Raw genomic sequence first — 23,099 nt, 5'->3', positions numbered from 1 at the left:
TTTAAGGATCATTATCTGAGTACTGTATGTCAGTCAGAGAGTCATTATTAATTTAAGTACACATTAATGTGTTCTGGTTTTTTTTTTAATGAATGTGCCATAAAATAAAAAATTTCCATACTTTTCTGTCATGCTCTAGCTTCTCAGATGTTAAATATATTTTGTCCTGTCGAGATTTGATTCTGTTTTGTTTTTCCCTAGTCTGGTCCAGCCCTTCAGTTCCCATCTCCTTTTTGGGGATTGGCTTTTGTTATTGAGTCTGTGCCGGTTCTTGGACTATTCCCTGCTTTGCACCTTGCTATGTCATTTTGGTGGCCCTGAACCTGCCTGCCTCTTGATCACTCGCCTGGCTTGCCCTCTTGCATTACTGCCTCACTGGACTGTCTATAGACAGTTGCTGGTCATATAATTAGAATATCATCAAAAAGTTTGCTAATACCATTCAAAAAGTGAAACTTGTATATTATATTCATTCATTACACACGTCTGCCTGATATATTTCAAATATTTATTTATTTTAATTTTGATGATTAGAACTGCCAACTAAGGAAAATCCCAAATACAGTATCTCGGAAAATTAGAATACTTAAGACCAATACAAAGAAATTATTTTTAGAAATCTTGGCCAACTGAAAAGTATGAACATGAAAAGTATGAGCAGAAGATTAGAATATTGTGAAAAGGTTCAATATTAAAGACACCTCATGCCACACTCTAATCAGCTAACTAACTCAAAACACCTGCAAAGACCTTTATTGGTCTCTCCGTCTAGTTCTGTGGGCTACACAATCATGGGGAAAACTGCTGACTTGACAGATGTCCAAAAGACAGCCATTGACACTTTGCACAAGAAGGGCAAGACACAAAAGGTCATTGCAAAAGAGGCTGGCTGTTCACAGAGCTCTGTGTCCAAGCACATTAATAGAGAGACAAAGGGAAGGAAAAGATGCGGTAGAAAAAAATCGACAATCAATAGGGATAACCGCACCCTGGAGAGGATTGTGAAATAAAACCCATTCAAAAATGTGGGTGAGATTCACAAAGAGTGAACTGGAGCTGGAGTCAGCGCTTCAAGAGCCACTACGCACAGACTTATGCAAGACATGGGTTTCAGTTGTTGTGTTCTTTGTGTCAAGCCACTCTTGAAAAACAGACAGTGTCAGAAGCACCTCGCCTGCAAGACAAAAAGGACTGGACTGCTGCTGAGTGTTCTAAAGTTGTCCTCTGATGAAAGTAAATTTAGCATTTTCTTTGGAAAACAGGGTCCCAGAGTCTGGAGGAAGAGAGGAGAGACCCACAATCCACGTAGCTTGAGGTCCAGTGTAAAGTTTCCACAGTCAGTGATGGTTTGGGGTGCCATGTCATCTGCTGGTGTTGGTGTGTTTTCTGAGGTCCAAGGTCAACGCAGCCGTATACTAGGAAGTTTCTTCCTGCTGCTGACCAACTTTAGATGCAGATTTCATTTTCCGACAGGACTTGGCACCTGCACACAGTGCCAAAGCAACCAGTAACTGGTTTAAGGACCATGGTATCCCTGTTCTTAATTGTCAGCAAACTCGAATGACCTTAAACCTGTATAAAATCTATGGGGTATTGTAAAGAGGAAGATGCAATATGATGCCAGACCCAACAACGCAGAAGAGCTGAAGACAACTATCAGATCAACCTGGGCTTTCATAACACCTGAGCAGGGCCACAGACTGATGCCATGCAACATTGCTGCAGTAATTCAGACAAAAAGAGCCCTAATTAAGTATTGAGTGCTGTACATGCTCATACTTTTCATGTTCATACGTTTCATTTGGCCAAGATTTCTAAAAATACTTTCTTTCATCTTTGTATTGGTCTTAAGTATTCTATTTTTCCAAGATACTGAATTTGGGATTTTCCTTAGTTGTCAGTTATAATCATCTAAATTAAAAGAAATAAGCATTTGAAATATACCAGTCTGTGTGTAATGAATGAATATAATATACAAAGTTCACTTTTTAAATGGAATTAGGGTATATATATATATATATATATATATATATATATATATATATATATATATATATATATATATATATATATATATATATATATATATATATATATATATATATATACACACTCCTGAACAAAATCTGAAGACCAGGGGATGCATTGCAAGTTTTACACATTTCGCACTAGTGGATCATAACCGGGTTGTAAGTGCTGCTTCAAAATGCCAGAAGAAGAAAAAGGAGCAAGAGACAAAAAATAGAGAGTAGGCAATTTATTGAAAACTGCATTTAAACTCAAACAGGCCGTTCATCAGCTGATCAAAAGTTTAAGACCATAGCCATAAAAAGGTCAAATCTGCACAAAAATATGGCTTTCATGTCATTGTCCTTGAAGCACTCATACTGTCAAGATCTCCTGATGGCAAAGGCAAAAAGGCTTTCTCTCTTTGAACGTGGCAGGATTGTTGAGCTGCACAAGCAAGGCCTCTCGCAACGCGCCATCGCTGCTGAGGTTGGACGCAGTAAGACAGTCATTTTACATTTCTTAAAAAATCCTGAGAGTTATGGGACAAAAAGTCAAAGACCCAAAAAGATTTCACCTTCACTGAGCCGCAGGATCCGACGTGTTGTCCGTGAAGACAAAGGTCGATCCTCAACCCAAATTAAGGCCCTTACTGATGCTGACTGCAGCTCAATAACCATAAGACGTCATCTGCTAGAGAAGGGCTTCAAGAACAAAAAACGTCTTCAAAGGCCACGTCTCCTCCCATGACAAAAACTTGCCCGTTTGGAATTTGCAAGGGAGCACCAAACATGGGACATTGAAAGGTGGAAGAAAGTTTTATTCTCTGATGAGAATAAAATTTACCTGGACGGTCCTTATGGTTTCCAATGTTACTGGCATGACAAGAAGACCCCGCCTGAGATGTTTTCTATGCGGCACAGTGGAGAACTCTCAATCATAATCTTGGGTGCTTTTTCCTTCATTGGGAAAATGGAGCTTCAGGTTGTGTATGGGCGTCAAACGGCGACTGGCTATGTGGATCTGTTGCAGCAGGCATCCCTCTTGACCGAGGGCCCCCGTCTGTGCTGTAATTCACAACGTCCACCTGATGAAGGAATTCTTCCAGGAGAATAACGTTGCTCTTTTGGACCATCCTGCGTGTTCCCCTGATCTAAATCCCATTGAGAACATTTGGGGATGGATGGCAAGGAAGGGAAGTTTACAAAAACGTCAGTTCCAGACCATGGATGCCCTTCATGAAGCCTTCTTCACCACATGGAGCAACGTTCCCACCAGCCTCCTGGAAACAGTCGCATCAAGCATGCCGAAACAAGTTTTTGAAGTGATCAACAAGAACAGTGGGGCTACTCACTACTGAGTGCTTTTTTGATACTTTTAGTACTGTTGTGCATTTATTTTTGGGCTATGGTCTTAAACTTTTGATCAGCTGATGAACGGCCTGTTTGAGTTTAAATGCAGTTTTTAATAAATTGCCTATAGTCTTTTTTTTTGTCTCTTGCTCCTGTTTCTTCTTTTGGCATTTTGAAGCAGCACTTACAACCCGGTTATGATCCATCAGTGCGAAATGTGTAAAACTTGCAATGCATCCCCTGGTCTTAAGATTTTGTTTAGGAGTGTAAGTTACAGTCCACGCTTGTAAAAAAAATTAAAACAAAACACAGCATGTCCTCACAACTTTAATGGTGTGGTCCCCTTTAAGAAGCAGATCTTCGTAATATTACGCATCTGCTTTGATATCAACGCCCGTCCTCCCTCTCGAGGCTCTCAAACAAACCTCACGCACGCGCCAGAATCCCTCTCATTATCACCATCAGCAGCAGCAGCACCCGCCCCGTCGACTCGCCCTCCCGAGCAGCGGAGCACCGCTGTGGCGGAGTCCTTGACGGGGACGCGGACGAGCACGGGTAAACACGGCAAAACACTGCTGTTTACATGAAGGCAAGCCGATTCTCGCCAGAAGGCTGCTACTAGGTAAATGTACAACGGTTTTGTATCGCAGTGTGTCATCCGAATCGTGCTGCATCTTTGTATCGAAAGACTCCTTAATTATTTCCCGTGTGTAGGACACACCAAGGACTGTGACGCGCCAGGTACACGCTTTTTATGATTGCTGGATGTACCGAGCCAAACGACATCTTGCATTCGCACGCCAAATGGTGTTTATTTGCACCGTGTGTTTGAGTGTGTTGAGGTGTGCGCGCGCACAGCAGATGTTTCCCTGCAGCGAGCATGCGTGTGTAATTTGCGTTTGTTTTGGTTTTGCCTGTAATGCGCTTTCGTACTATGCTAATCCAAGCCTGTGTTTCTTAACTTTAAATTTGTCGTTTCCTAGACAATTGGTATTTGGGAATTGCTTTAATTTCTGGTTTTGTTTCAGCACCTCTCGTGCACTGTGAGTCGTGACAGGGGCAGTGTAGTTTGACGGCCTAGGGTGCTGTATGACCTTGCATCCGTGTAAGGACTTGTAAAATTGCAGAGTAGGTGTGCTCAAATGTGGATTTGTGAGGACCTAGAATGATCATCATCTGTAGTCTTTATCATCCAAGCAAGTTTGCATAATTTAGAACATATTAAAACAGGTCAAACTGTACAGTATGTCTCAAGGTGCAACATTATTTATCTCTTTACTCTCTCTGGTATTACAATAATCATCATCACCCTCTTCTTTGTGCAGGATGCTATTTGTTGCTAATAGACTTCCCATTGAGCCTGCTTGCCTTGCGGTTGTGTAATGTCACCCTCCGTCTGTCCGTCTCATCACACACACATAAGCAAGAAAAGCCAATCACACCACTTGTGGAGCTCACGCTCTAGAATAGTGGCTGAATGGCTGTCTCCATGGTGACTGCTCTACATCCTTTCAGCATTCAAGCCAATATTCCAAAGCACCCTTACCACATTCGGCCAAATATGCTTCAGCTACAGAGAATACCCATTTCACTCTATAAGTCGGTTAATAAGTGGGACACTTAAACTTAATCAACTGGCAATATGCATTCTTCCCAGTGTTACTGTTAACTAGAACATTTTACTTAAAATATTAAAATAATATGCAAATATAAATATGTTTTTCTTAATTAAAATAAAGCTGAAATAAAACTTTTAAAGGGGTCATGACTTAAAATCAAATGTGCCTTAATTGCTCTATTGACATGTAAGAGGTCTTTGTTAAAATAGCCTATCCTGCTAGCGCCAGGGCTTAAAATGTCCTCCTCATAAACAAAGTGTTTACTTAAACAAGCTCCAAAAACAGCTTTATTATAAGTTAACTGAACATATTAAAATAATAATAAACTCAAATTAGAGCACATCCCATATATGATTTTAGTAGCATGAAAATCCCATGACAGCTTTAACTAAACAAAGAAAAAAAAAAGACAACTGTTTACTAATATTAGTCTAGCTCCCGTTAGATTTATGAAAACATAAGATATCATAGAAATTTCAAGTAGTTTCTTCTGCTCATCAAGCCTGCATTTATTTGATCAAAAATACAGAAAAATGTTTAATATTGTGATATATTATTACAATTTAAAATATTTGGTTTTCAATTTATTATACTGTAAATGATCATTTATTTCTGTGCTCAAAGCTGAATTTTGTCACATGATCCTTCAAAAATCATTCTCATATGAGGATTCATTATGAGTGTTGGAAACAGTTCTGCTGCTTAATATATTTGATGAATAAAAAGTTCAAAAGAACTGCATTTATTCAAAATAAAAACATATTTTCAAATAATATAAATCTCCTTTACTATCAATTTTTATCAATTTAACACACCCTTGCTGAATAAAATTATTGATTTATTTAAAAAGAAAAAAAGAAAAAAATGACTGACCCCAAATTACTGAACAGTAGTGTATATTGTTGTTACAAAAGAGTTCTATTTTTAAAACATTTGCTTCCCCCCCCCCCCCTTTTTTTTTACAGGTTATGAAAAAGTATCACAGGTTATGAAAAAATATTAAGCAGCAGAACTGTTTCCAACTTTGAAAATGAATCCTCATATAAGAATGATTTCTGAAGGATCATGTGACACTGAAGACTGGAGGATCCTGAAAATTCAGCTTTGATCACAGAAATAAATGATCATTTAAAGTACATTGAAAACCAAATATTTTAAATTGTATAATATCGTTCTTTTGTCATTTTTAATTATTTGTATATTTCTAATTAGCTTTTTGTGTGTGTGTGTGTGTGTGTGTGTGTGTGTGTGTGTGTGTGTGTGTGTGTGTGTGTGTGTGTGTGTGTGTGTGTGTGTGTGTGTGTGTTTTTAGTCATTTAAATTTTTTAAATGGCAAATATTATATTTCAGTTAGTTAGTTTAAATGTCTGATTTAAGTTTTCCATCTAATATTTCAAGTTTTGCCATCTGTGATGTGTCTAGTTTTCTTTTTTCGTTTTTTAAATAATTCACATTTCTGTCTGTTCCTTACATATTACTCCAGAAGTCTTAAATAGCTTACATTTTATGGATTACTTATTATTACTTGTTATATTTATTTTGTTGTTTTGCAGCTTGACAGTCAAGGTTTCTGTAAACCATTTTTGTATGAAACAGACTAGCATGAAGAGCTAATTTGTCAAACAGATCTTCTGTTTTGCTAATTTGTTTTTTCCCGTTATCATGTATTCTTCATATTCAAGTCATAATCTGCCTGAGAGAAGCAAGCCACCAGTGTGTGACATTTGATTATTGGAAGTTTATGAGCAGTAAATGTTCTTTCTGCAATGATACTCTATGGCTTGAATGTGGCCTGTGGGAGAGAAAAGAAGAGCTGGGTCATAATAATTGCTCATCTGCAGCTTTCTGCACATCTCATTCGACAGCAGACAGAGGTCTTCCAGTGCTGATGACACACAGTAGCAGGAGCATGACGCAGCAGATTTCAACATCAAAATGTAACTGAATTATCAATGAGTCTAGTATACATTTTATCTTTATTTAGCCTAATGAAAACTGTTCTTTTTTTGTATTTGTGTATGTGGTAAGTCTCGCATTATGGGGGTTTTTTCAATCCTTCCTTTCACATTTTTTCACATATCATGCATTATTTTGCTTCAGTCTGTATAAACCACGCTAATACTCAACTTTATTTATGATCTGAATATTCACGTATGACATTTATGTTTGCAGTTGTGTATTTAACTATGGACAAGGCATAAACTGTGAGATACCCTAGTCTTCTGCATCGGTGCAAAGTGCCAGCAGATAGGATAGATTTAACAGCTGCGCTCTACAATATGACTCACACTGCGTCAGAGGGAGACCACACTGTCCCGAAAACTGACTCAGCGCTTGCACATTTTACAACAAAGTGTGCTAGCTCTGTCTGTTTTGTTCATTTTTGTCACCCAACCAACCCCAAGTTTTTATAAGGTCATGTCATCACGGTGAAGGATTGAGTTGCTTATTGTGGTGAGTATTGCTGCAAATACTGCTGTGCCAATTGCTTTTTAATTATTTAGATCATTAATCCTTCTTCTCTTCACCATATGTCTCAGGGTGCACACTGTAGCAGAAATAACAGCTTTTTTCAAGCAAAGGTTCTTTATAGAACCTAATATGCACTATTTTTACATATTTTTTACATTTGTCCATGTTCAACTTTCTTTAATGTGTAATGTTGCTAAACTCCATGAAACTCCCAAGAGTTTTCTTCCTGGAGCGAACACATAACAATATTCCTCATTTAAATAATTCCCAATTAAATAATTTCACAATTCTAGTGAATATGAGTCTGAAACCGCTCCATTGGGCTGTGATTATGGGGCGTGTTTCAACCCAACCAGGAAAGACCTCAATTGGATAGACCTACAACCAATCAGAGCAACAGAGCACGATGCATTATGTTAGTCGTCAAATGTCAACAGAGTTCAACTGCATTGTTGCCAAGTCCACGTTTTTTCCCGCGAGTTGTTTTCTATTTATAATAATTAGACTATTATGTGATATATAGACCCATGAGTGTGAATTTTAGCAGGCAACCTTGCCAAAATAACACCCATTATACCCCCCCAAACGCCATTTTTACCCCGGAGAACCCCCTGAGAAGCTATTGTTTAGGACTAGTAGTTGTTGGGTTTTGTTGTAAAACTTGGCAACCCTGTGCACGGATGCTGAAATCAGGCTGGAGTGTATCATTAAATTATTGAGAAGTCCACAAGACAGAAATAAATTATATACATGGGACACCCTACGGTCTTGTGGAGTTAACAGATACGCATACACAGCGGCCATTGTAAGTCCACAAGACTGAAAGTGCACATAAAGTGTGCTATTTGGGACAGGGCCCTCGGCCGGCTGGCACAGCAGATTCCGTCATAGGCCCTGTCCCAAATGGCACCATAAACCCTCACGGCCTTCCTCTGACTCCGCACTTTCACAACGTAATGCCGCTTTGACCTCAAAGGGAGTGCTCTCGAGCTCCCTTCTGAGACCTAAAATGACAAATAGGACACCCTGTGGTCTCGTGGACTTAACGGACACGCGTACGTAAGCGGCCATTGTAAGTCCACAAGACATATAATTTATATATAATACATTATTTATATATATATATATACACACAGTATATACTTTATTTATTTATTTTAAATATCACTGCTTACTTTGCTTCATTCTTTCCCCAGGTCTCAGAAACGATCAGAAATGTGTTTAACAATTTCAATGCGTTTGTGTGTATTTAATGTGTGGCTTTAGGATGGAAGTGTTTTATCTAATGTGGTGGAAATTATAAACTGTATTTTCTTTCTTCTTCGAGACCATGTTCGTTTGAATTTGAATGAAATGCCAATGCCAGTAGACACTGTTACAGCAAAATCAATAAAAATTCCTTGATATGAAAAACAACAACAAAAAGTATGTGGTATCAAAAATATGGAGCTATCAAAATAGGGGCGAGACCCTTTTGGGGTAGGGTCCAAACACAAACGTGTTTGTTTTGATGATTTGAAATATCAACATCGGTTACCAGAAAGCATGTACCCCACCTTTAATATCATGCTATCATTTAAAACTTCTTATACAGTTTATAACCTTTTCGTCAGGAAGGGTTCTTTAAAATTGAGTCAAGAACTGTTTTTCTCGTTTGCTTGTTTGTCTGTTTCTCTCAAAATAAAATAACATTTTAGGGCTTTGGACAGAGTTCTTTTCTGAGTAGTCTGAATGGGAAAGTTTAAGCCCTTACTGCATGTGCATGGTCTGGCTTAGCTCCAGCGCAGAGTCAGACCAGCAAGTCTGTGTCGGCACAATGTTAAATATATTACAGCTCTGCAAGCAATGCTGCTGCCAGGTCTGCTGAGTGTGAAGAGGTCAGAAAGGTTAGACAAAATGGGCTGATTGTTATGTTTCCTTTTGACTTTGATAGCACGATCTTCACTTGATCTGAGATCAAAATTAGAATATGTGCAAAAGGATTTTCATGTGCAAAAGGATTTTTAAAAGGACACACACACACACACACACACATATATATGTGTGTGTGTATGTGTGTATAAAAATCATTTTGTGAGCCAAAGAGGAAAGAATGAGTAAATGATTTCAAAATATTTTCACTTTTAGGTAACTATCCTTTAAGACATCCACTGATTGGATGTCTTAAAGAATAGTTACCTAAATACTATCCACAAAAATAAATACTCACTATATATATATATACTTTTTGACTGTAACTGCTTGACATTGCTGTTATGAAAATGAGATGAGGTTAAGTATAAGGCTTTGCTAAAGAGAATAATTTCCTCTAGTCAAAATGACTGCATTGTCTGTGTTCTTTTATTTTATTCAGGCTGGCTGCAGCTGAGCATTTCGTGCTGTGTTGACAGGGAGGAAGACAGATCCAGCTGAAGAAGGAGAAAGAAGGGAAAGGACTGCTGACTCCATGTCTTCGCCTTCAAATAAAAGATCTGGTTCTGGATCACGCAAGTAAGGCACATCTTTTGTCTGTCATTAATCTTCTTTCTAACCAACATTCTTTCAAACTCACAGCTGTGATGGTGCTTTGCTGTAATATCTAACGCATCTAGCCCCTGTGTCGCTCTCTTAATCACACTAATGACTCTGCTGCAGTTTAATGACCTTTTGAGCTTCAAGTACTTCAATAATCCTCTATCTCTCTTCTGCTGCTGTCATTAATACATCAGATGTTAAGCTCTTTCAGTTTCTCTCTCTGCTGTCGATTTTTTTTTTCTTCACTCTATATCTACCAGGTTGTATAAAACTGCCTGAATGGTCAGTTCAAAAGCTTTGAGTACATGTAATGTATAGCCAGCAGCAGCCATATCACCCTGTAGCCCAAGACTGGTTTCCCACTGAAGCTAAGCAGGGCTGAGCCTGGCCAGTACCTGGATGGGAGACCAACTGGGAAAACCAGGTAGCTGCTGGTAGAGGTGTTAGTGAGGCCAGCAGGGGGGCGCTCACCCTGTGGTCTGTGTGGGTCCTAACGCCCCAGTATAGTGATGAGGACACTGTACTGTCAAAGAGCACCGTCCTTCGGATGAGACGTTAAACCAAGGTCCTGACTCTCTGTGGTCGTTAAAAATCCCAGGATGTCCTTCGATAAAGAGTAGAGGTGTAACCCCGGCATCCTGGCCAAATTTGCCCATTGGCCCCTCCATCATGGCCTCCTAATCATCCCCCTATCCTGATTGGCTTCATCACTCTGTCTCCTCTCCACCAATCAGCTGGTGTGTGGTGAGCGTTCTGGAGCAGATCCGTCGCATCATCCGGGTGGATGCTGCACATTGATGGTTTTTGAGGAGATTCCCCCCTTCAACGTAAAGCGTTTTGAGTTCCTAGAAAAGCGCTATATAAATGTAACAAATTATTATTATTAATTATAGCTTATTAAACACATAAACACAAATGTACAGTGTCCTTCAAAGATTTTAAATGTTTTTAAAAGAAGCCTCTTATGTTGCATTAGGCTGCTTTTATTTGATCAAAGATACAGGAATATTGTGAAATATTACAATTTAAAATAACTATTTTATATTTTAATATATTTTAGATTGTAATGTAATCATTCTAATATGCTGATTTGATGCTGAAGAAACATTTCTTCTTTGTGCTTTTGATTAGTCTAATGCAACCGCTCTAAATAAAAGTAATTATTTTTTTATTTTTTTTACTTTTGAACTGTAGTACAGTCCATATGCATATGCATTGTATTGTGTATATACTGTCTAGATATAAGACCTAAATAGTCTGGCATAGACTGACTAAATTACAACAAATTCTGCCTAATTATATAAGAAATATGTGTCAGTCTGATTATTCCTGAAGCACTAGGATAAAGCAATATTTCAATAAACATACTTTAAGTTCCTTTTAAAATTGTGTGCATCTCAGAAATATGCTGTCATGAGTAACTAAACTTTTCAATGTACTATTATGCAGCAATTGACAATAAAAATAAGCCGCACCAGTGGCTAAAATGCCAATAATAATAAAAATAAAATTTCCACACAATTTCGGTTAAAGCCACGCCCATATCAGTTCTGTCTGAATACAGAAAATTATGTCACTGTAAAATATGTACCAGTATAGGCAGTGAGTATTCATGGTAGCAATGCAGTAGAGCCCAGCTCTGTGCCTCTGTCTCATCTCTTTCCTCAGATTCAACCTGCTGAAGGCCCTACAGCCTAAGCATCGCTTGCAACAAATGCTGTCGTCTCCCACTGCATCCCCTGTGTGAGACTCTGATTCAGTACCCTAAAAGTAGGGCATGACTGTAGTAGACAACACTGCTGCACTGGGCATTCACACGCAGTTTATTACCCGATTCAACTGATGCTGACGTTGAGGATCGGAGAGGGCAGTTCTGACAGTGATACTGCTTATGCTGAACTCTCTGGTCTTTGACAGAGGCTTAATTGAATCAGTTAACGGTCTGGGAATCTGTCCCATGAGAAGCCATTTGGCTCTGTCTTAATTGATAATCTGTAAAAACCTAAAAAAATGAATGTGAAATTTTCAAAGTGATTCTAATAAGTGTGTGGCAATGCAGTGCACATATTCCCTACACCGCATTACCCGACTTTCCCTCAATAAGTCCATATCACTGAAACATGATGGACGTACCTGGTCTGTCCAACTACCCTAGCTGCTTTTTTCCCTTCCTTTCCTTGCTATCAGTATTGATAGCAGAGTCCTCTTTCTTTCTCCTTCTCTCTCTCTTTCACTCTCTCTTTCTCCCCCTCCTCAAGCACGCTTTGTTTGTTTCACTTGACTTTTATTTTCTCTGCTTTGCTCTCACCTTAACCATGACCTTGGCTTGCTTTCATGGTTAGGTAGTTCAGCTAACCTTACAGCCCACCAGTGGTGGTCTTGGTGGACAGAAGTTATATTTGGGCCGGTGTTATTTGAGCAATTATTAAAATTTGAATTAATATTTATTTTAGATTATTTTTATATTTATTTAAATTTTAACTTATATTTAGGTTTTAAGTTTTTCATCTAATATTTATATTTTATTGTATTTAATTTTTATTTCAATTAACAAAAATTGGCCATTTGATATACAGTCAAACCAAAAATTAAGATCAAATTTTTTACTAGTGGGTGCAGGACACTATAGTTCATTTACATAAGTGAGGATAGCAAAATACAGTAAATTGTGACATATTATACCCAAAAATTCTTCATACACTGGACTACCAGTAAAACTGAAATAAATTTGGGACCAAAATGATTCAGACGCTTTGACCTGACCATGTTTTGCGTAAGTGTTTTTTCTTCAATTGCTAATGTGACCTTTTACACCACAGACTGAAAAAATGAAGCATTGCTTGGTAATTGTTTTTCCAAAATTGCTATTATTTAGTTGTGTGCTTAAATTTAACAGCTGACAGCTGTTATGTAATTTATTACATAACTTTCTATCAAAGTTATCTGACTTTATGAATTTGTTCTGACAACATTTGTTCTCATCATATTTTATTACCATTTTCGAAACTTGGGCGAATAAACTCATAATGTGAGAATATTTTCAAGGTGTCAGAATAAAGTTTGGTTTGACTGTACATTTGTCAGCTTAACCATGTTGACATTTATAGCCTGGTTTTGTATAATAATTGTTACTGATATAATATTTTATATAGGAATATATAGGAATATTTTTGTTTCTTTTTCAAATTGATTTTAATATCTTTGATAGGATATTTTTAAAGCATCTGCTGCAGTTATAGCTTTAAATGGTGGACAGCTGAGGGGTTTTTTTAGCGGTTAATGCTGATGCCAATATTTACTCAACTCGCCACAGATTTGAAAAGAAACTGACCAAATATCCGCTGATTAATATCAGACTATCACTAGATTCCGAGTTATCCATCATGCCTGTAACCACTCTGCACCACCTAAAGGAATTGCTTTCATTCAGTGCTGCTAACGTGCTCTTTGTTTCTGAGAATAGAAGAGAATGTTTCTGGGAGATTAAAGATTCATTATGCTCTAAGCCATCCCATGATCCATTGTATGTTCCCGAATTTGACAGGTGATTGTGGACTGTTTTGCCTCAGTTTTATGATTTTGGTAGGCTATGTGAGGTCAGCATAAAGCATGAAACTGCATATTCAAAAGGTCTTGAGAACAGTTCTTTTTTTTGTTTACATAAGAGACATGTAATGCCAGTAAAGATGAAGTAAACAGTGTAATTCTGTCAAAAAATAATTTAGTAAGCCTTTGTACAATATGTCCAGCATGTCTTTAATACTTTTAAGTGTGGCAAAGCGGCTCTAATCCTACCCAGTCCTTTGCTAGTGTTTCTGACCAGAATTAATTATAATGTGGTCCCCTTTTATCTTTCTCTCTGTCCTCCTCTGACTCAATTAATTAGTCAGACAATCTGTTAAATAATCTGTCAGATCTTCAACCTTATGTTTCATGGACATAAAAAACAACTTTCATCTAAATGTTAATTTAAATAAGATGTTTTACATTTAGAACGATGCCTACCCAGAGGTTGCTTTAACCAAATATTTTGTACATTTAAATTGATTTGCAGTGTTATTATGAGTTCATCAAAAAGTCCAAATCTGCATGTGGAAATTTCATGATATACGTATAAACTGAAAGAAAGAAAAAAATGGATAAAATAGAGCATAATGGTTACAACACAGTCCATAAAAGTGCCGGATAATAACTTTTTTTAGCACAACCTCTACCCAAATTCATCCCAGAAAATGTCCACAGAAACATTCATTTAAATATCTACAATACAGGTCAAGCTATTAAGGTGAACTTAAGGTGTGTGCTACCCTGTGTAATTATTATTCCTTCTCGTTTGTGGGTCAGTTTTGACTATTGCAGGTTTATAGAGCTAGACTACACACCCATGGAGTCAGGCATTATGGTCTCTATGAGACAGAGCAGAGGATTTCTGACACCAAAGTCCCCGGAACGCCACTGTCGGTCAGCGCTCCATCATCCCTCTTCCTTTCATCAGTGTTGTCTCTTTCTCCTCTTTTTATCTTCTTTTGTTCACTTTTTTTTATTGTGGCCTTGTGTCAGCATGGATTCAAACTCCAACCACAGTTTAAAGCTTGAATTGCATATGTGTGTCAAAGTTAAAGATGATTTCCTATTTGTGGTGTGCAAAGTATATCTTTGCTCTCAAAAGATCATCATATTGGCACTACTGTCCCTTTCTGCTTTTCAGATGCAGTATTTTTTCTCATAATTGATTCATGACTTATATTTATCATTATCTGTGCCTCAGCACAATACAACTGCTTGTATTACTTTGCATTTTGTGCCATTTTTTTGTAGTTTTATGTGAACTGGTTGTCTTTTTCTTTTTTAACATCCATAAAAGGTGTTTTCTCCCGAGGGTTGACTGTTTCATTTGAGGCATGTTAGTTCTTTTGTACCATAGATGGGCATGTTTGGTTTTGTTTCGTGCACTTGAACTTTTTGTTTGTTCATGTAATTGTGTGTGTTTGTGCATTCTGTTTATATCTTGTCTTGGGTATTCCTAAGTGGTTTTGAAGGCGACACTGAAATTGTGATTTTGTTATGGCACAGACGAAGTCCAGCACCTGTCAGTAACCGTGATCCCTATGGAAATGCCTCTCTTAGCAGCAGTAGCAATTCAGGGTCATGCAAGGGCAGTGATGGAAGCCCAACCCATAGGTGAGACACGATTTAGCCAGAGAACAATAATGCATTGCTCATTTGCACATATCCAATATAGTATTGTTTTTCTATATACCACTTTTCTCATCCATATCAGGCGTCACATGAAATACACCTCCTGCAATGATAACCATGGTATCCGGCCCCCTCCACCTGAGCAATATTTAACTCCACTGCAACAGAAAGAGGTGTGTATCAGACACCTGAGAGCGCGGCTTAAAGAGACCATCGACAGACTGCAGGACAGGTGAGGCATGCATCATTCAAATGAGGGCCCATGAATGAATGATCTTATCCGTCTATGATGGAATTAGTTTTATTGTTAAGCACCTGCTTTGAGCAACAGTTAATTAAAGTGATTCCTTTGTTTAAAATTCTTATGCAAATTTGCAGTTGGTTGATGATTTGCTGGCCCTTTAACAATTACAAAGACAGATTTACCTATTCCAGTTGCTAACCACTGAATATTAGCATTTAGACATAGCAATTTGTCATTTATTTCCCTCTAATGCAAGGCCTCTAATCTAAGTATGTATGTATTCTAATCTGTTTCTTTTAATGGCAGCCCTCATTTGTCTAATAGCAAGGATCATAAAAGTGTTAATGCGTTCTTAAAGCTAATGTGTAGTGAGTTAATCACCTGAGCCATAAAGGCCACATGAGAAGTTACTGTCAAGCCATAGAAAAAATCTAAATGAAAATTCTGATTGGCTGGTGGCACAGCAAGAACATGCAGTAGGAAACAGTGAATGCCGTGCAATGGAGAAAGTAGCTTTTTTGCATCATGCTAACCAGACAAATTTGGTTCTCTCCTCTTCTGCCATTGGCTAGACAAACATAGTCCTTTCAAACTCATACAAATGATTAAAGCCTAGTTCACACTGCCCGATTTTGAGTCGCCGACAGGTTTTGTGAAATCGCCGACAAATGCCTGAGATCACAGGCAAATCGGTGCTCGTGCACGCGAGTGACAATCACGCAGTGTGAATAATCAAAGACGCGATCAGAGAGAATCGCCGACGAGTCGCCGACGCATGTGAGATATTTGGCATGCTAAATATCTGGAGCTGTCGGCGATTGAAACTCCTGCTGTGTGAACTGCGTTCTGACTGAAAATTACATCGGCGATGACCGACAGCCAATGAAAGAGTGAGATACAGGGCAGCAGGAGGTTCAGGGAGGAGTTATAAAGCAGAATTTCAGTATTTTAAAAGATATATTTACAATTCTGTCAAACAGAAACAAAGGGCAAACATTTGCACTTCCAGCCACAGCAGCAGCACGTTACAAAATAGTTTATTTACCTCAAACTGTCTTCGCAGAACACAATCCTGGCTCCCTCTGTCTCCAACAATTTCCTCCGCCATAATATTTTTTCTTTTTCTCCAAAAATCAGCGCACATACAATTTGAAGCAAACTTTGTGCAGTTTATCATTTTAAATAACAATTCAAAGTCTCGCGCGAGAACTCCGGTCTGACGCACGTGTTGTTTACTCGTCACATCGCACGTGTAGTTGGGAAACGTAGTTTGCGCACGGGAGAGAGAGAGTTGTCGGCGATTTTTCCTCTTGTTCAGTCATGCAGTGTGAACTCCTCTGTCGTCAAACCATCGTGCAGTGTGAACACAGCAGTGACTGAATGATACCCCAGATAGTCATGCAGTGTGAATAGAGCAGTGACCCGACGAGTTTGAAAATCGTGCAGTCTGAACTAGGCTTAAATCAGTATGTTGCTGTGTTGGGCCACTCTACAAGACCAGTGTTGAAACTGCCACAAAGCCAAGTTGTTTCAAATTTTCACGAAAAGCAAACTATTTGTGACTGACATATAGTTGGCACATTTACAAATTGAATAGGACAAAATATTTTCATATCGAAAACATTTCACACAAAATTGAATTTTGGTCTTTCCTTCACCTGCTGGTCACCACTTGACATGTGCCCCTTCCTTTTCTCTTTTGACATCCTCTGTTTTCTTCTCATTCCTCCTTCCATAGGGACACAGAGATTGATGAGTTGCGTACTCAGCTGTCTCGCATGCAAGAAGACTGGATTGAAGAGGAGTGCCACCGTGTGGAGGCCCAGCTAGCTCTAAAGGAGGCTCGCAGGGAGATTCAGCAGCTTAAACAGGTTGTGGATGTTGTTCGATCCAGTCTTGGAGACACAGACACCGGGGTGCAGAAGTGCTTCCAAGACATAAACCTCCAGAACCACAAGCTGGAGTCATTATTGCAAAGCATGGAGCTGGCTCAGGTCGGGACCACCAAAGCAGGTGAAGCCCTGGCAGGTGGAGGGGTGGTGGGGGCAGGGCTGGAGGTCAGCGAGGGCCTGGCGGAGTCTTCCGAAGGCTCCCCAGCTCGCTCGCTTACCCGCAGTTCTACCTACACCAAGCTGAGTGACCAGACCGGCCCGGAACGTGGGGGTAATGAAAACGGGTGTGACATTCCATGTTGGTCAGGCGAGGGCACGCAGGACAGTGGGTTTGTTTGCTGCGGAGACGGTGGAAGAGGAGCCAGCAAAGCAGACCTACTCCTGGAAGCTGCATTTCTGTCTCAAGAGACCGCTTCGCTGCTCAATGCGTACTCCCGCCTGCCACACTCCTCCACCTATGAGGCGCTGTGCAACAGTGAGCCGGGAGTTGTGCCACTCCACTGCAGTGGGATCGGAATGGGGCCCAGTGTTAGCATAAGCAATCCATGTCTGTCGCATCACCACTTATACCTGCACCACCTGCGTGAGCAAGGCATTCAAACCGACCATTCTCCGGCTTCAGCCCCTGCCCATGGTCCCAGTACATCTTTTAACTCTGATCTGGACACTATTGCTGAGCGTACCTTCCGCTCTCAGGCCTGCAGCCCGACCTCTACCTGGATGTCTGATGAGGGAGATGATCTGGAGTCGGTAGCTACAGAGTCAGCCATTACAGCAACAGTCACCACAACTTCCATTGTCACAGATTTTTCCACTAAGTCTGCACCGGTTGCAATGGAGCCTTGTGCACCAACTGCATCGGTTCCAAAAGGACCTGCATCTTTAGCGTTGATCCCCATGGAGTCCTCTGTCAAGGAGACTACTGTTTCAGAGTCCTCTACAGTCTTACCAATCACAACAACAGCTTTGACCATAGAGACCATTGACTCTCCAGTAACCAACTCTGTTCAACCTCAACCTCTAACAGACCCTTCGCCAAACCCTGGCACATCCCCTTGCTCTGTGCAGCCATTGGTTGAGACGGAAGAGGACACCCTTCCACAGACCACTCAGCCTCGTAGTGTACTTACAGAGGCTGGGGTTTCAGGGGATAATGTAATCAATATAGGTGCAGATGATGAAGATGAGGTTGATGAGAGTGCTACGAACATGGATTCCAAGTCATCTGGCTGTGGTTTACCAGTAAAGAACTACTGGAGCCGGCACTTCTTAGTGGATTTGCTTGCAGTGGTCGTTCCAGTGGTCCCCACAGTGGCATGGTTCTGTCGGGGTCCACACCGTGATGGTCAGCCAATGTACCATATTGGTTCTCTGTTGCGGGGTTGCTGCACTGTGGCCCTCCATTCCCTGCGTCGAGGAGGTGGTCTTCGGCACTACCCCGCAGGAGGAGGTGGTCCAGGAGGAATGAATATATGAGACCTTTTCTTCTGTTTTTGGAAAGCCCTGAATCCAGTGATATTACTGTTCTTCTGTAAGATGTGCAATAAGAGAGTGGTTAACTTAAAAATGTATTCATGCAACCACTGGAAGTATAGTGTCTGAGCACAGCACCTTAATGCTGTGGTTCTCTATGGTCTATATTCAAGAGGGAATGAGGAAGTGGAATCACTAGCATGTATTTACACCTACAAATAAGATGCTTATGAAGAGTTCATGCAAGCTTTCACCTTTCTCCACAACTGCTACACTGAGTTAAGAGGCAGGATGATGTGTTCTGAATGACTGACACAGTGACATTGACTCAGCTTTGTGAGTGACACTAAAGATCCCCTTTAATATGATTGTAATACCCTTATTTCGAATGAAGAGTGATGGGAAGTATCTGTCATTTTGTGCAACACTCTCAGTCACTTCAGAGTGTGTGTGTGCGTGTCTGGTGTGCGGTGTGCTGTATATGTGTGTTGGTTAATCTGATTTAGGGTTTTCGTTGTGTTAATGTACAGTGCAGCCAAAGTACCTGGATTACTCATGGCCATCATTGTTGTAGCTGTGAGTGCTGTAGTTAGCTGTCCCATTACTTTTGCCTGTGTGACTCAGAGCAGTCATCTTTCCCCTTAAGGAGCCAGGCAAGCGTCTGCTGAGCTATTTGTATGCTTTGCATATCACTAGTGTCCTAGATAAATTCTGTGACAAGTTTTTTAGAAAATGCATTCTCTATTCTAGGCTCAAGTGGGAAAGTTTGATGGTTTAGAAATGTATGGTTGAATCCTAAATTGTGTTTTTAGGAAAAGGGTAACGCATTTTAAATAATAATATAAACAGTAAAAAGATTAAGCGTTTAGACAATGATCAGGGTTAAATTACTTTTAATAGGGTCATGGGAGCTTTTTCACCAGAAATTAATTAAATTTTATGATTTTCTTTCACTGTGTGACCATCAAGTTACTGTCATAGCCAAATGTTTTGGGATAAAATACTAAGCTTTAATAATAGGTGTAATGTTAATGTTCCCTGTTAGACTGGGTTATATAATTACAGGTTTTGCTCTGCCCACTCCAAGGGCATGAAGGGCCAAATTAGCCATATAGACCAAAACCACAGTTTGTACCAGGCTGTAAACATGTTTTTTTTCTACTGTAAAGTTGGGAATTTTAACATCGGGCTCAATGAGATTCTGCTCCCTCCTGGAGCCTGCCCCTAGTGGCCAGTTGACGAATTGCAGTTTAAGTTACTTCCATATTGGCTCCCAAGAGAAACTGGAGGTTGCTGCTTGGTTTACATACTAGCTGTTTTCTGTTACACAATGAAATATCTCAAATGTATCATTACACCCGACTAAACATAATATGCTATTGACCTAACCAATATGTTATTTATGAAATACTGAAATGTAAAAAAGATCAAAGAAATCCAAACATGTATTTTGGTAGAAAAGAGATTTTGTTGTTAAAATAGCATGCAGAGACAAATCTGTTTCCAGCATTTTCCAAACATTTGGCCATGACATTTGGTATGATGTTCATGTTGACCATTTATTTGACTGACACTTTGGTGACATTTACCGTCATGTCTATTGCACTATAATTCACTTTATAAGTAATTACTTGAAGTATACTTGATTGTGTGTTTCTGTCTGTCCAAAGGCCAATGCATACACATGTGAATTTGTGGTTCAATGGAGTTATTTCACCAACACCACTATCTCAAAAGAATCTTCACTGATTTACAAATTTGCTTTTCTATTTATACTTTGTGTCTATGTGACAGCTGGATGGATTTGCTAGAAAACAGTATACCAGATATTCAGCCAGATGAACACTAATTGTAGTTTTTTTGTGTCTCGCATATCTTCTGTCCCTCTTAAACAATGAATAGCAGCTGCCTTTCGGTCTACCTCCTCCCTCTGATATTGTGTATAGTATATGTAGGGTGATAATGTCTTTATTTGTTGTCTGTTTGCAAAGTTCTCTTTAAAATAGCTGCTTTCTGTTGTGCAGACTTTGTGTGGCATCTGTAAGGTTTTCTGCCGCTTGCTATTTCTTCTTTTAACTGCTTGACAATCTTAATTTGTGCTCTCTGTGGTGGCAAGTGCGTACAGATGTATTTACTTCAGTCCCTGCACTTTTCACATCATTCCAACTAGGCGGTTATTAAAGAACCTTACAATAGATTGTAAGAAAAGAAGGCATATATGTTCCTGATTAAATTTTTTCTTTGTTTGTGTTTGTTGAAACTATGAATGTGTGGCTTTCAGATAGTTGTCTTTTGGCTTAATGGAATATGAGGTTAGATGAGATTTTAATCAAGCGCTATACTCCAAGAACAGCAGGTTTCCTCCCAACTGCTGCTGTCTGTCAATGAAATGTACGTAAATAACTATTGCATTAGTTATTTGACCAGATAAATGTTTTATGCTGATGTAGAGCTTTGTATAAGTGCTGAATTGACACACAAGGCCTTGAAATGATTTTCTTGAATTTTTTGAAGCCATATTACAAGCAGAGATGTGTATGTTGGCCCTATATGCTGGTAAATTTAAGTAATAATATTATATATATATATATATATACAGCTATTTTATAAAAAAAAAAAAAAAACTTCTTTTGGCAGAGAGCGCAGCTGTGTAAATGTGTGCTATTTATTGTGAAAATTCATGAGTGGATATTTGTGTTGCAGGATCAGTTAATTTTTCTTTCTGCATTTGGTATGGTAACTCATAATCACAGATTATTTGCTTTGAAGCTTCAGATCAACCACTTAAAAAGTCTAAAGATTCACTCTAAATCCTAATTTAAGATATTTTCAGTTTCAGTAAGCAGAACATGCAGATTTTTATTTTGTACTCAGAACTAGAAATATTTGAGTAAATTAATTTGTACATTTAACTTAAAAATATAATGTAATCTAACATTTTTAGTAGTGGAAACTTGACTAGCTTTAATTAGCAAATTCAATAAATGCCATCTTGTTAATTGGTTGCAAAATGCTTTGGTAGTCCTTGCTGAATATAATAGAATATATTTAACCCGTATCTGTTCTTAAACTAAGCTCATGCTCCACTCGTCACCATGATGGTAACTCTACAAAAAAAAAAAAACATAACAGAAACTCTGACCTAGCATAACAAAACATTAAACTACTAAATATCCCACTTAACGTTAAACTTGCACAGAAAAACATAAAACAATATAACACTTCATTTTGGCATTTACTGACCCTTTTAAGTGTCATGGCAAAGCATGCTCAGAAGGAGTTCCCAGTCCAGTTTGTTAAATTTAAAGTAGTCTAAATAAAAAGAAACTAGTTTATAAACCTCAAAACAATACAACAATTCCGATTACTTAAAATGTGTTCCGATTACTTAAAAAGAAAGTTATAAATATTCATAAAAGTTAGTATGATTTAAATATTTAATTTGAGTTGGGTGAGTCAAATAATTATTTTGAGCGTTAGGGTTTACAGTGTAAAAGTATTTGTTAATTATCTTCTGAGGTTAACAGGCACCGAGGACTAATTTGTTTCTGAGCGTTGTAAGTGGCCGTTTTCTCCATGTCCCCAGTTTTATAGAACTTTTTGGCAATTTGAGGTCCGTGTCAACTGGCGCAAACTTTTGTTAAGAATGCATTTCTGTAACCACAAATTATCCATGAACAGATGCATCACTTGTTTAATCCTTACTGTCCAATAACACTTTTTAGGTTAAACTGGCAATGCAGATGTTTTGTTATTGTTTTTTTATCACTTTCAAATATGGGTTGAAGACTTTAGTACCTCATATTCTGTAAATTATTTGGGTAAATAGAAAGATTGGAAGTGGTTTAGCTGCCAAAAAGTCAAGTCGTAAGCTATGCTTTTTTCTTTGAGTGAATATTGAAATGTAAAACTGGTGGCAAACTGATATCAACATCAGTAGTTAAGTGTCTGTTAAGAAGGGTTATACACCTGTGCCTAGAAGATTAGCTCTCATAGAGATACCTTTGTTATACATTTTTTCATGGTAATGCCAATTTCATCTGGCACTTCAGTTTTGGCTCTGTATTGTCTAACAGTATCAGCACCCTTAGTGGAACCAGTCTTGTAAGTCTGGTAATGTTTCAGTGTCTATTAATATTTGTGTGTACAGACATCACTGCAACACATCGCTCTTAACCCTGTAAAAGGATCTATATTAAACAGCATGGTGAATAAAGCCTTCTTGCTACTTTTGATGTTTTTCCATCCATTGTTTCAAGTTCCTAATCATCTGAAAAATAGCAAATGTGTAGACCATCTCAATCTTTTTTTAAATTAAACAGTTTTT

The 23,099-nt window shown here is 38.7% G+C and overlaps 1 protein-coding gene across 4 annotated transcripts; it reads left to right on the top strand.

The window, feature by feature from the left end:
* The first annotated feature begins 3,740 nt into the window (after positions 1-3,740).
* snphb (syntaphilin b) lies at positions 3,741-23,011 on the top strand. Of its 4 annotated transcripts, XM_067446552.1 has the most exons (7): positions 3,741-3,981; positions 9,804-9,940; positions 11,633-11,707; positions 14,309-14,425; positions 15,038-15,145; positions 15,246-15,395; positions 17,146-23,011. In XM_067446552.1, the coding sequence occupies exons 2-7, from the start codon at positions 9,897-9,899 to the stop codon at positions 18,773-18,775; spliced, it is 2,124 nt and encodes a 707-aa protein (XP_067302653.1). In that variant the 5' UTR covers positions 3,741-3,981; positions 9,804-9,896; the 3' UTR covers positions 18,776-23,011. The 4 variants fall into 4 exon arrangements, with proteins under 4 accessions (XP_067302653.1, XP_067302654.1, XP_067302655.1 ...); XM_067446553.1 differs by lacking the exon at positions 11,633-11,707; XM_067446554.1 differs by lacking the exon at positions 14,309-14,425.
* The last annotated feature ends 88 nt before the right edge of the window (positions 23,012-23,099 follow it).

Source organism: Pseudorasbora parva, chromosome 6 (genome assembly GCF_024679245.1).
Source record: "Pseudorasbora parva isolate DD20220531a chromosome 6, ASM2467924v1, whole genome shotgun sequence".
In the NCBI taxonomy this organism is placed as follows: Eukaryota; Metazoa; Chordata; class Actinopteri; order Cypriniformes; family Gobionidae; genus Pseudorasbora; species Pseudorasbora parva.
This window is presented reverse-complemented; position numbering and strand designations above follow the sequence as displayed.